Here is a 12,503-nt window from a genome sequence, read left to right on the forward strand (position 1 = left end):
TATGACGCACACGTTCCGCATACGCTGGCCATAAGTTGAAGGCACGTTATGCGATCGTTGACACGCATCGACACACGTTACTTGTAAGTTACTCATGAGTCGAAACACGTCGAGGTAATGTTTAGCGTACCCGAAACTTATTTCTAACCTATGAGTAACGTGTTGAAGGCACGTTACGCGACCGTTGACACATGTCGACACACGTTACTTGTAAGTTACTCATAAGTCGAAATGCGTCGAGGTAATGGTTAGCATCAGTGTTCCAGACTCCCTGTTTTATTTTTTTTTTTCTTCGGTATGATGGTGATGTTGACACTTCGATTTCTAGTGCGGTTATAATATAATATAATTAATAGGCTGCCGCTCAACGATTGAAATCATAACCGCACTGGAAATCGAAGTGTCAACATCACCGTCATACCAAAGAAAAAAAAAAACCAGGGAGTCTGGAACATTGACGCTAACCATTACCTCGACGTGTTTTGACTTATGAGTAACTTACAAGTAACGTGTGTCAACGATCGCGTAACATGCCTTCAACTTATGCCAGCGTATGCGGAACGTGTGTCATACGCCGAGTACGACGAGAAATTTTCATCATGCTGAAAATTTGTCGACGTACGCCAGCGTACAACGACGTATGCCAACGTGCTCTTAACGTATACAAAACTTACCCATCACGTATTCGACGTGTGCCAGCGTTTCAGACAAATTTTTCTTATGTCGGCATGCGCTGGCTAAAACGTCAAGGTGTGACAGCGGCTTTAGATGTCCTTCATTTTCGGCTTCGCAGAGACTGGCTCTTTCAACAGCATTTTCCATAACAGCGGACAATAACTCTGGCTGCAGCCCTCAAATTTCTGCACAGATGTTGTCGTTGAGCTGGTGAATTGTATGGGGCTTATTGATGTATACACGCTCCTTTCGGTAACCCAAAAGAAAATAATCGGGAGGCGTCAAATCAGGAGAACGAGATGGCCAAGAAATTTCTGAATTCCACAAAATTATTCGGTGTCCAAAAATTTCCCTTAGAAGCTCCACCGTGGCTCGTGCCGTGTAGGCAGTGGTTCCATCTTGTTGAAACCACATCTCAGGTCTATCCCTCACTGCAGGATGCACAAAATTCTCGAACATGGCTCGATACCGCTCACTCGTGATCGTCGTCGCACTGCCATCCTCATTTTCAAAAAAAATAAGGGCTGATAATCCTTTCTGACGTTACACCACACCAGACTGCATTTGAGAGGATGCAACTCACGTTGATGAATAGCCCTTGGATTCTCTAATCCTTAGAATCTACAGTTCTGCTTATTCACAAAACCGTTCAAATGGAAATGAGTTTCATCGCTCATAATCAGTTTATGAACAAATTCGTTTTCTTCATTAACCAAGCTCTAAATTTGGACTGAGTAATTTAAGCGTTGTCGATGATCAGTCGGTTTCAACTTTTGCACCAATTGCACTTTGGGTACAGGTGCAAATCGTTTCTTGGTATGCGATACAATGACATCCGAGACATCCGCAACTGGTCAGAACGTTTGCGGATCGATGTTCCTGGTTCTTCTTGAACACTGTCCAGTACACGTTCACGATTAATCTGCGAATGGACTGAACGTGGTCTTCCAGACCGTGGCAAGTCACTTACTGACCCATATTGCTGAAAACGTTGAATCAACCGACGAATCATGAAATCTGAAGGTGGTTTTCTGGCATTGAAGTGTCGGCAATATTCTCTTTGGGTGAGAATAATTGATCGATGAAATTTAAAATAAAATTCCACGATTTTGGTTCTTTGTTCAGTTGTGAATTTTTCCATGGGTATTTTCCAAATGTTTATCTAAATTCTGAGAAGAAAAGAAAAACAAATTATTATAAAACAGAAATGTTATTTAAATTTTAAATCCCTAAGTGACTTTTTGGAATATATATATATATATATATATATATATATATATATATATATATATATATATATATATATATATATATATATATATATATATATATATATATATATATATAATATATCACCTGCAGGACAAAGTCTGGGAGCCATCATCAGAATTATAAAGATATTAGAAGACTTTGCAAATCAACAGTACAGTATATGTAGTGATTCAAAACTGAGATAGCAACACTATGGACAGTGCTCAGATGGGTGTGCTCGAAGGCTTTTATATTGGCATAAAAATTGCACTTTTCTTCAACTCTCCATGAAGACTTAGTTATCAAATTATCCAAATCTTGATGTCGATTAAATGTTGATGCATTCAACTTTGTGCAGTTTTACGATACAGCAGACCCTCCCCGTTCGCGGAGGTTACGTTCTTGAAAAACCCCTCGTTGGGAAAAGTTACGATGCGCAAAGTTAAGACCTTATGGGAAAAATACGGTTCGGGGAACCAACTCTAAAATTTTTAGACTTTTTTGCCTAAACCAGTACAAATGAAAAACACCTAAAATTGTACTTTCTTATGATGATGGAGGGCGTTAGAGGTTATTGAAATGACGTCAACGTCCCTGGCTTGTGGTCGTCAAGGTCATCACATTTTGTGAAGGAGGTGATCTTTGTCTGTTTTGCCTTGCTCTGCCCGTCCTTCCTGACCTCCATATAAGGTGCCATGACAGTGTTCATCTCACGCTTGAACTTCAAGCACCTCTCCATAAAGATTAGCGAAAACATCTCAAGATATGTGCCTCATTGTGCTTTATCCCAAGTGTTCTCTTTTATGCTCCTCATATTTATCTTATTTACTTTGTGAAGAAATGAAAAAGCATCATTTTTCACTGTACTGTGTCATGTATATTCTCTCAAATTATTAATGGCCGCTGGGATAACATCGAGGTGTTGGTCCTCACACTCACCTCAAAGCTGGCTCGCTTGGGTTTGAATCCCGACTCATCGATAAACTGTCATCCTGGTGTTTTGCAGGTAGACTGATTCATCAATGTACGTGCCGTCCCTCGGCTGGACGTTTAACTATGCGTCCCGTCTGTGACGAGATTCGTTGGTAGACTTTAAAGATCCCACGGTATCCTTCATGAAGAGGAGGTGACCTATCGCCGGTACCCTGAACAAATTCCAAATTCCTGTCAGGCCTGACCAGCTAGTTCACAAAAGACTTGGGCCATAAACGTTCGCTGGCTTTTCATTTTATGCCTCCGCCAACTATGTCGCCGGAAGCATTATGTTTTCGGGTTGTCAGTCTGTCTGTTCGTCCGTCCGTGATAGGTTTTCGTGACCGCAATAACTTAAGAAGGCTGAAGGGATCTAAGTCAAACACGGTACAGGTACAGTGGGGAGAAAATGTATTTGATACACTGCCAATTTTGCAGGTTTTCCCACTTACAAAGCACGTAGGGGTCTGTAATTTTTCTCTTAGGTACACTTCAACTGTGAAAGACGGAATCTGAAACAAAAATCCTGAAAGTCACATTGTATGATTTTTAAATAATTAATTTGCATTTTATTGCATGAAATAAGTATTTGATCACCTACCAACCAGTAAGAATTCTGGCTCTCACAGACCTGTTAGTTTTGTATTTAAGAAGCCCTCCCATTCTCCACTCATTACCTGTATTAACTGCACCTGTTTGCACTTGTTATCTGCATAAAAGACAGCTGTCCACACTCAATCAATCAGACTCCAACCTCTCCACAATGGGCAAGAACAGAGAGCTGTCTAAGGACATCAGGGACAAAATTGTAGACTTGCACAAGGCTGGGATGGGCTACAGGACAATTGGCAAGCAGCTTCATGAGAAGGCAACAACTGTTGGCGCAATTATTAGAAAATGGAAGAAGTTCAAGATAACAGTCAATCTCCCTCGGTCTGGGGCTCCATGCAAGATCTCACCTCGTGGAGCCTCAATGATCATGAGAAATGTGAGGGATCAGCCCAGAACTACACGGCAAGACCTGGTCAATGACCTGAAGAGAGCTGGGACCACAGTATCAAAGAAAACCATAAGTAACACACTACGCCGTCATGGATTAAAATCCTGCAGCGCACGCAAGTTCCCTCTGCTCAAGTCAGCGCATGTCCAGGCCCGTCTGAAGTTTGCCAATGACCATCTGGATGATCCATAGGAGGAATGGGAGAAGGTCATGTGGTCTGATGAAAACCAAAATAGAGCTTTTTGGTTTAAACTCCACTTGCCGTGTTTGGAGGAAGAAGAAGGATGAGTACAACTCCAAGAACACCATCCCAACCGTGAAGCATGGAGGTGGAAACATCATTCTTTGGGGATGTTTTTCTGCAAAGGGGACAGGACGACTGCACCGTATTGAGGGGAGGATGGATGGGGCCATGTATCGCGAGATCTTGGCCAACAACCTCCTTTCCTCAACAAGAGCATTGAAGATGGGGCGTGGCTGGGTCTTCCAGCATGACAACGACTCGAAACACATAGCCAGGGCAACTAAGGAGTGGCTCCGTAAGAAGCATCTCAAGGTCCTGGAGTGGCCTAGCTAGTTTCCAGACCTGAACCCAATAGAAAATCTTTGGAGGGGGCTGAAATTCTGTGTTGCCCAGAGACAGCCCCGAAACCTGAAGGATCTGGAGAAGATCTGTATGGAGGAGTGGGCCAAAATCCCTACTGCAGTCTGTGCAAACCTGGTTAAGAACTACAGGAAATGTCTGATCTCTGTAATTGCAAACAAAGGTTTCTGTACCAAATATTAAGTTCTGTTTTTCTGATGTATCAAATACTTATTTCATGCAATAAAATGCAAATTAATTATTTAAAAATTATACAATTTGATTTTCACGATTTTTGTTTTAGATTCCGTCTTTCACATTTGAAGTGTACCTATGATAAAAATTACAGACCTCTACGTGCTTTGTAAGTGGGAAAACCTGCAAAATCGGCAGTCTATCAAATACTTGTTCTCCCCACTGTATGTATAATGATGGAAAGATTAACTGATTAAATTTTGGAGTCAAGAGGTCAAAGGTCATGTTCGGTAAAACTTCTGTTACCACACTAACTTGTGAACCAGTGATTAGATTTTGACCAAACAAGTACTATGTATAATAATATAAAAATGAACTGATTATATTTTGGCATCAAGAGGTCCGAGGTCATGTCAGGTAAAATTTAATACTTGAGAACAGCTGAAGGAATTTGTATTTGGTACAAATATGTATAATGTTGGTGGAGGCATATCGGTTGATGTCGCAACTTTGGAAGAGTGCCGTTCGAGTCTTAATTGGCTCATAAACTTGCCAATTATACCAATTTTAACAAAAGAGGACATTCTATTGAGCCATTCCCCTTCCCATTTTCTGGTCTTGGCTGGATTTGCCAAAGCCAAATGATCCTGATTTAAGCTGCGTTTTCGACATATTCTCATTGCCAGGCGAGCTAGTTCCTTATTTTGTGATTTTTTTTTTTTTTGCCATTAATTAAAGGTGTTTTTATCTGCCATTCATATGCTTCATGTGAAGCCCACTTTCTTCACTTCAGAAACCTCTGATGCTAACTCTGGGAGGCTTATCAAATGACGCCCGACACAATTTGGGAGCCAGTTCAGTTGATTTTGCAGAATCGATCCGAATTTGTATTGACGGAGTCCAGATTTTTCTTGAGGTCCTTGAGAACTTTTAAGTGAAAATCTGAGTCCGAGTCGGTTTTTAGTTTTGGGTGTGATCCGTGAATTTATTCGAAGGTTCTTGTTTATCTTGATTACAAACCTCAAATATAATATCATTATGTTTAAAATTCACAACTTCTCAGGAGTGCAATGAAAAGGTGCGTGACCGTTTCATTTGGAATGTTTGTACAAAGTGGACCATAAAGTCCCTGTGTTTTATCCTAGGGTGTGGTGGAACCAGCTGCCTCTGCTGCCGATGCCTTATCGGACAAGACAGGTAATGGCAGCAGCCGCTTGCAGTTCTCAAGCTTCGTGCGCTACTTGCTGGACCCCAATACAGAAAAACAGAAACCTTTAAATGAGCACTGGCGCCAAGTATACCGCTTATGTCACCCATGTCAGGTACGTCGCAAGTTGACATATTTCTTCATTGGAGGTTGTAGGTAATTTACAGATGCTTTTGTTTTTGCCCTCCTCCGCTCCAGTCCCTCCCCTTTCCCCAACCGCTGCAATTTTAGTACCAATTAGGGTACACTTTTGTAAATGAAAACCATGGTCATCGCTTCATAATGACTTGCCTGGCTGGTTTCTAAGGTTCTTTGAGAGGTCTGCAATACATCATGTGATGGTATTGCTCGGTTGGGTCTTGGGGTCGACAGTAGATGTGTGTTTCCCCACTTCTTCATGAGACGTGCATTAGGTTTGCACAAATCCCTGATGCAGTGTACCCAGTGGTCGAAGCACACAGCACCAAAGTGAGCTCCATTATTGGACAAGTCCAAGATGATGTCCCATCAGGTGGCAAGAATTCATCTCGATGTCATCGTTTAATGTTTTGTGTCATTTTGTATCTAAAAAGTCAAAGTTTATGATTCTCTCAGGGGAACTAATTAATTATGCGTATTAACAATGAAATTAGTCACTTAATTTTCATGAATTTGAAAAAAGCGTTGACGCATGGGACAATTTGAAATGATTTTGAAAAATAACAAACGAAGACATTTCTGATTTATTTCTTGTGTGGACATGAATAATGTACAGTATCTTCTAGTTTTTATAGCTCTTGAAAAAGAAAAGTCAACTAATCAATTATGCAAATTAGGCCTTTTTCTAACATACGGTGTCCCATACGTAACGATTTGACAACCATTTTTCAAGTTTTTTTTCTGAAAGTTTTTATCATTAACTCACGTGACTTGCAGATTACAGGTATTAACTACGATAATAAAGTGTCAAAATAAAATTTATCATTTATTACATAACTAATTTTAAAATAATTACGTACGAGACAAGGGCGTTGCGTACGGCACATCGCATGCAAAGTTAGGGTTGTGTGGTTGGCAGTGTTGGGAAACCGGGAAGTTGTGACAGATTCAGAACAATTTCCCGGTGTTACTGCCCGTCTCTGCAAAGACATCAATGCTCTTATTCGTCAAGACAGAAGAGATCAAAATCTACTCGGAGAAATCTCAAAAAAAAAAAAAAAAAACACTTGGAGAAATGCTGGCCTGTTCCAGAAACTCACAAGCTGCACTTTGTACGTCTAGTGCAGCCTGGTGTAATTACTACTGCTGTGAACACATCCTTTGATCCTGCTGTGGTTGTGCTGGAACCGCACCGTTCCAGAAACGCTAAAGCCTCTGCAAGTGAGGAACAAGAACTAGAGAATGATGCAGACACAAGTGAAGATAAAACTCACTTGAAGTGAAAATGGAGACTTCATCGTTGCCAAAGTTGATGCAGAAGGAAAGACTCATGCTATCAGAACATTTTTTTTTCTTCTTAGACAAGTGATGAATAAGTCAAACACTCAGAAAGATGCCAAGACTGTCAAATTCATAAGAAATATTTCAAATTCTAGTAAGACCAAATTCAGTTTTGCCACTGAATCGGAATATGTTGTTGATGTTGGAATCGGTGGTTCAAGTCCCAAAAGAGCTAAGTGTAAACAGTCGAGAGATTCATACGTTTCCTGAAGAAATTTAAGGTACAGAATGAGATGTTCATGAATGCGTTTAAGCTACAAAAGTGTGTTGGCCATTGCTTGATGAGCAAAAGCAAGATATTTGTTTTCCACCAGGAGGCATGTGTGGAAGATTGCATTAAGTTTAATTTTGTTGGTGTGTGGGAGAAGATTGCAAGATGTACCTTCTCACTGAAGTAAAGGAATTATTTCTTTCAGCTTATCTGGAATTGGAATTCCAGATAAGGTATTGTCATCGTGTACCGTCTCCTGTTTCGACCTCTCCAGCCAAACTGCTGGGCCGATCCGGCTGAAATTTGGCAGCAACATTCCGCTCCTGACTGGTAACGGGGATAGCATAGCTCATTCCGGCCACGTGATCTTCAGTGGGTCAAAATGGCCGACTGAGTAAATTTCTTCAAAAAAAAAATTCTTTTCCATTCCCACCAGTCAGAATGCTACCACATTTGGGTTCCAACATTAGGCCAGGGTAGGAATATTAAATTGTGCAAGTTATGCCGATCGTGTGACCGGAAGTGTGTCACAATTGTGGACTTAGTACATTTTTGGGAAAATCGTGTAAATTCCTTCAAACATCTTCCTCTCCAGACCCACCAGTCAGAATGCTACCAAATTTGGGTTGCAACATTAGGCCAGGGCCCAAATGAGCTACGGATCCAGTGGTCTTATTTTTTCTTTTCATCGTAGTTTGAAACTTTACCATGCACTTTCAACTGTCTATAAAAATGATGAAAAGGTTACATTGCATTAAATACATCACTTAATTTAATAAAAAGCAAGAACATGATTCAAAGTAGAAATGTGCAAAACAGTTGTGATTATGGGACTTCATTTCATTATTTCCATGCTGCAACATCCATGGTAGGTTTACAAGTCTTTGATGTTGAAATTGTTCAAATTTGATCTAAATTTGTTCAAAATAAAATGTTTTGTCAAGGATTCACCGGTTGTTGTTTTCCCCCAAACCAAAATATCACATGATTTGTGTGCGATACTTTGTGTAACATGAGAAGCATTGAATTCATCGTCCTTTTTGATTAATTTCGAGAGGGTGTAGGTCTCTGTCCCATAATTTATGCTCATGATATCTTGGACTTGCCTTATTATAAGCACCGCTGTCCTTATCCTGGCAGATTTCGTATGATTTTGTGGGCCATCTCGAGAAGCAGACGGAGGAGACCACATACCTTTTGAGAATGTTGGGAGTACCTCCTTCATTGCACTTGCCACCAGCTTTCCATAAAAAGACTGATTTGGATCGGGTAGAGCGCTCATTCTCTGGCGTGCCTGTGTCGTTACGCCGTAAACTCTTCCAGCTGTATGCCACAGACTATGCTTTGTTTGGCTATCCTTCTCCATTGCAGCTGCTGGAGGACTGAGTGATGTATCTTAGGCCTCCTGCAGAAGTTTTCAAGCACCAGCACCATCTTTTTTTTTTTTCCTTTTAACTGGTTTCTAAAATATCCCGTTATTCCACGGACAATGCCTTGTTTATTTATTGTTTGCATCAGCAAGAGCTATTTATGACTATAGAATGTTGAATGTGGAAATGGTGGATACATCAATTGGTGGTGAAGGAGTGGCCTGCATATTTGGCGTGGAACGGTTTCTTGGAAAAAGCCACGACTTTATCTCAGCGACTTGACCTTGAACTTCCCTGGCTCTGCGATACATGATCGAGCTGACACTTTGAACACCGTTACCTTTGCCACGCAACGAGGAAAGGGTGGAGTTCATCTATTGGTACCTTTTAATTTTTTTAATCCCCTCCCAGTTTCACCAGAGGGGACTATAGGTTTGCTGTCCATCCATCCATACCACCTGTGGTTTTTCAGACTCACCCCCCCCTCCCATAACCTTTAACATGTTCAACTGAAATTTGATACATGGATTTATTATAAGGTGCAGAACCATTTTGAGTTTCAGGGAGTTTCGTCAATTTTTCACAGTTACGACGCCCTTTTCAAACTTAGAAAATATCACGTATTACACATGGGTCAGTGTTCAGTTGCCCTGACTCAACCCCACTGCTTTCCACCTATTGGCTAGACAGCTTACCTGACTCCACCCCAATAACATCATGCACAGCCATTGCATGAAGCATCACAGAGTGACAGGCTTGGGTGTTAGTCCATGGCCCAGTGCAATTGGAATGATCCCAGGTATATAATCACGATGTATTTGCACGAAACCATCCACATGTTTTTGCTTGATGTATGTACATGAGGTTATTTTAAATATATATCTGCTATAACATGGGTTAATTTACCCCATGGGTTTTAATATATTAACATGGGTTAATATAAAATAGGCAAAGCCTCAAAACGAATGAAACGTGGTGCGTTCGGTTTTTCTTCATTTTGGTTCTGACTCAAACGTGCGTTAACGCAAACTCATTTTTATCTCCCGAACATTCATTGGGACTGGTAGGAGACATTTATTGCAAAGCAATTCTCGCTCTCGTTTTTATTTTTCTGAACAATCAAATGAGTGTGTGCAGAAGTCATTTTTTTGTTTGTTTTGGTTAAAGAGCTTTGTGCGTTCAGTAACGCTGTTTTCCAATTAGATTTTGGTTTTTTTTAAACCTTATCCAGTGATTTCATTTTCTAAGCAGTGTTTATAACATGAGAATGTCAATGTACGATCAGGGAGAAAAATCATTTTTATGCACAGGTGCAGAAACAGCCAGGAAGCCAAGGAATGGGTATAGAATCTAGAGATAGATTATAGTGGGAATTGATTCCTGGTTTGCTCGATAAAATCGTGGGCATGGTCGGGATTTCAATAAAAACAATATATTTTTAAATAAAAGTCAAAGATGTGGGGACATTTTAGTCATGTACGAGTCATCATTATCATTTATTGTGCAGTCTGTGGCTGCTGGTTTGCATCATTGCTGGGAACATGGTTGTGCTGCTGATGCAGTACCCCCTGTTGGTTAGGGCAGGAATTTGTAAAAAAAATTGTGGTGCCGGCGATAATTCACCTACTCTTCCTGAAGAACACCATGGAATCTTAAACTGTCCACCAACTAAAGCCAATAGACGTGACGCCCAGTTTAACGTCCATCCGAGGAATGGCACACACATTGATCAATCACCCAGTCTGTGCATCACCAGGATGGTAGTTTATAGCTTGGTCGTTTTTCAAATCCAGGCTAAACAGCTTGGAGGCGAGTGTGCGTACCTCTAAGTCATCCTATCAGACCAACATGGCAGCGAAAGTCTAAGGAGTGTTACCGCATGGTGTAGTTAGCTCATCCCCCACACAAGGGGAGAGGGGGATACTTGTCCACAAAAAGGCAAGACGAGGAAAAGGTGTAAACTTGAGTTGAACATGTAACCGCAGGTGAACCACGCCTGAAGACTTGAGATGTTCCGATTGCGCAGATAGGAATGTATAGAGTAGCATGGTCCGTGTGCGAGTAGATAGCCATCTCAGTATAAGTAGCGAAACGGTAGCTTCAGAATTGTCTGGTATGCATGTGCCCCATACAAAGGGTGGTGCCAGGTAATTTTTTTTTATTTTTTTGTATACCTTGTCGAGGCTCGTATGAAAGCTAACACACAACGCACAGCAAGGGGGGCATGAGACAAGAGGGGTGGGAGTTGGACGGACAAAGCAGTGGAGAACAGAGACATTAGATCTGTGGAAGTGAAAGTTCCCCATCTGTGGATGGGGCGGGGAACATGGGGAATACAAGATGGACATTACAGGGACTTTCAGGAAAGAAAGCAGGGAATTTGAAGAAGGTGGGCTTGGGTGGATTATCGGGGGTAGAAAAGATCAAGGATTTGGATGGGGGATGATAAGAGGTGATGGTGAACAGCTGTTTTGAAGGCCTGGATTCCAAATTAGTTTGGGATTATGGTTAAGGAAATCACGTGTATAACCTTTTTGTCAACCTCTACCGGGGGACACTGGGAGACTCGGCATGAAAAGGGGGGGGGCAGGTGGACAGTTGGTGAGAGCATTGGAAACAACAGAGTAAGAAAGTCTGAGGAGAATGCGGCTGAGAGTTGGTTGGTGTGAGGAAGAAGAGGAGAGATTTAAGGAGGTCGTCCTGCCTGCCTGCCTGTCTTCGTCCCATGCCTGTTCATCCTGCCTAAGCTACCTCTGCTCATTCCATCATTCCTATCTTGCCCCGTTTCATCGACCTGCCTGTGTGCTTCGTCTCCTCATCGTCCTGGTCATCATCTGCTCGCCTAATCGACCGGCTTCTTGTCCCTCCTCATCACCTGCTCGTCGCCGCTGCCACCAGAGCTGAGTCCCCCAGTTTTTGTTACCTTTCACAGTCTGTGACTTCGTCTGGAGTGAGGCACCTTTGTTTCTTTAGATTCATTTTTACCTCACTGTACATAATTATTTATTTATTGCATTATCTTCCTCCCAACCTGCCGTCGACTCATCCGTCGCGATTACATCATTCTTTATTCTTTCTATTGCTTGGGTTATGGGAAATAAACCCATTGGTTTTTGAAGCTGTCAGGTTTCTCGTGTCTCTCCTCATGACCAACGCGCGCGTTGTCCGCCATAATCCGGAACGTCGTCTTGAGGTAGTAAACCGCCAGTTCAGCTCATCCGCCCAGCGTTAGTGTTTACTGACCTAGACATGACAATACTAATAGTTTTCTGCAATCTGTGCAGGTGTGCGATTTGTACACATTTGTACCACGTCCATGTGTGCTGTCTACGTTCCTCTTCGTTTTCAACAACTGCCGACTATTAACACTGTTACGGAAATGGCCCTTATTGGACTACTAAATATAGGATTAGCTCAGTTCCCCCATTAAATGCATGTATAGCTAGGTTGTTTGGTAAAGTGGACATTATATGTGTGTCGGGAGGTGCAAGAGACTATTTTTATGTTCGTACAGTGGTGGTGAAACAAGAGATCCCTCTTATTCCTACCCCATCCCAGGA

At 41.7% G+C, this 12,503-nt stretch overlaps 1 protein-coding gene across 2 annotated transcripts in view; it reads left to right on the plus strand.

Annotated features, from left to right (window-relative positions):
* Positions 1–10,410, plus strand: part of CHST12 (carbohydrate sulfotransferase 12) — a 24,530-nt gene extending 14,120 nt beyond the window's left edge. For both annotated transcript variants that reach the window (XM_085863032.1, XM_085863031.1), the window contains 2 exons: positions 5,822–5,998; positions 8,714–10,410. In XM_085863032.1, coding sequence (XP_085719158.1) covers positions 5,822–5,998; positions 8,714–8,959 — 423 coding nt within the window. In that variant the 3' untranslated portion in view covers positions 8,960–10,410. The remainder of the gene's footprint in view (positions 1–5,821; positions 5,999–8,713) is intronic.
* The last annotated feature ends 2,093 nt before the right edge of the window (positions 10,411–12,503 follow it).

The sequence above is a fragment of the Eptatretus burgeri genome, chromosome 17 (assembly GCF_056783735.1).
Source record: "Eptatretus burgeri isolate ZD-2024b chromosome 17, Ebu_testis_v1, whole genome shotgun sequence".
Taxonomy (NCBI): domain Eukaryota; kingdom Metazoa; phylum Chordata; class Myxini; order Myxiniformes; family Myxinidae; genus Eptatretus; species Eptatretus burgeri.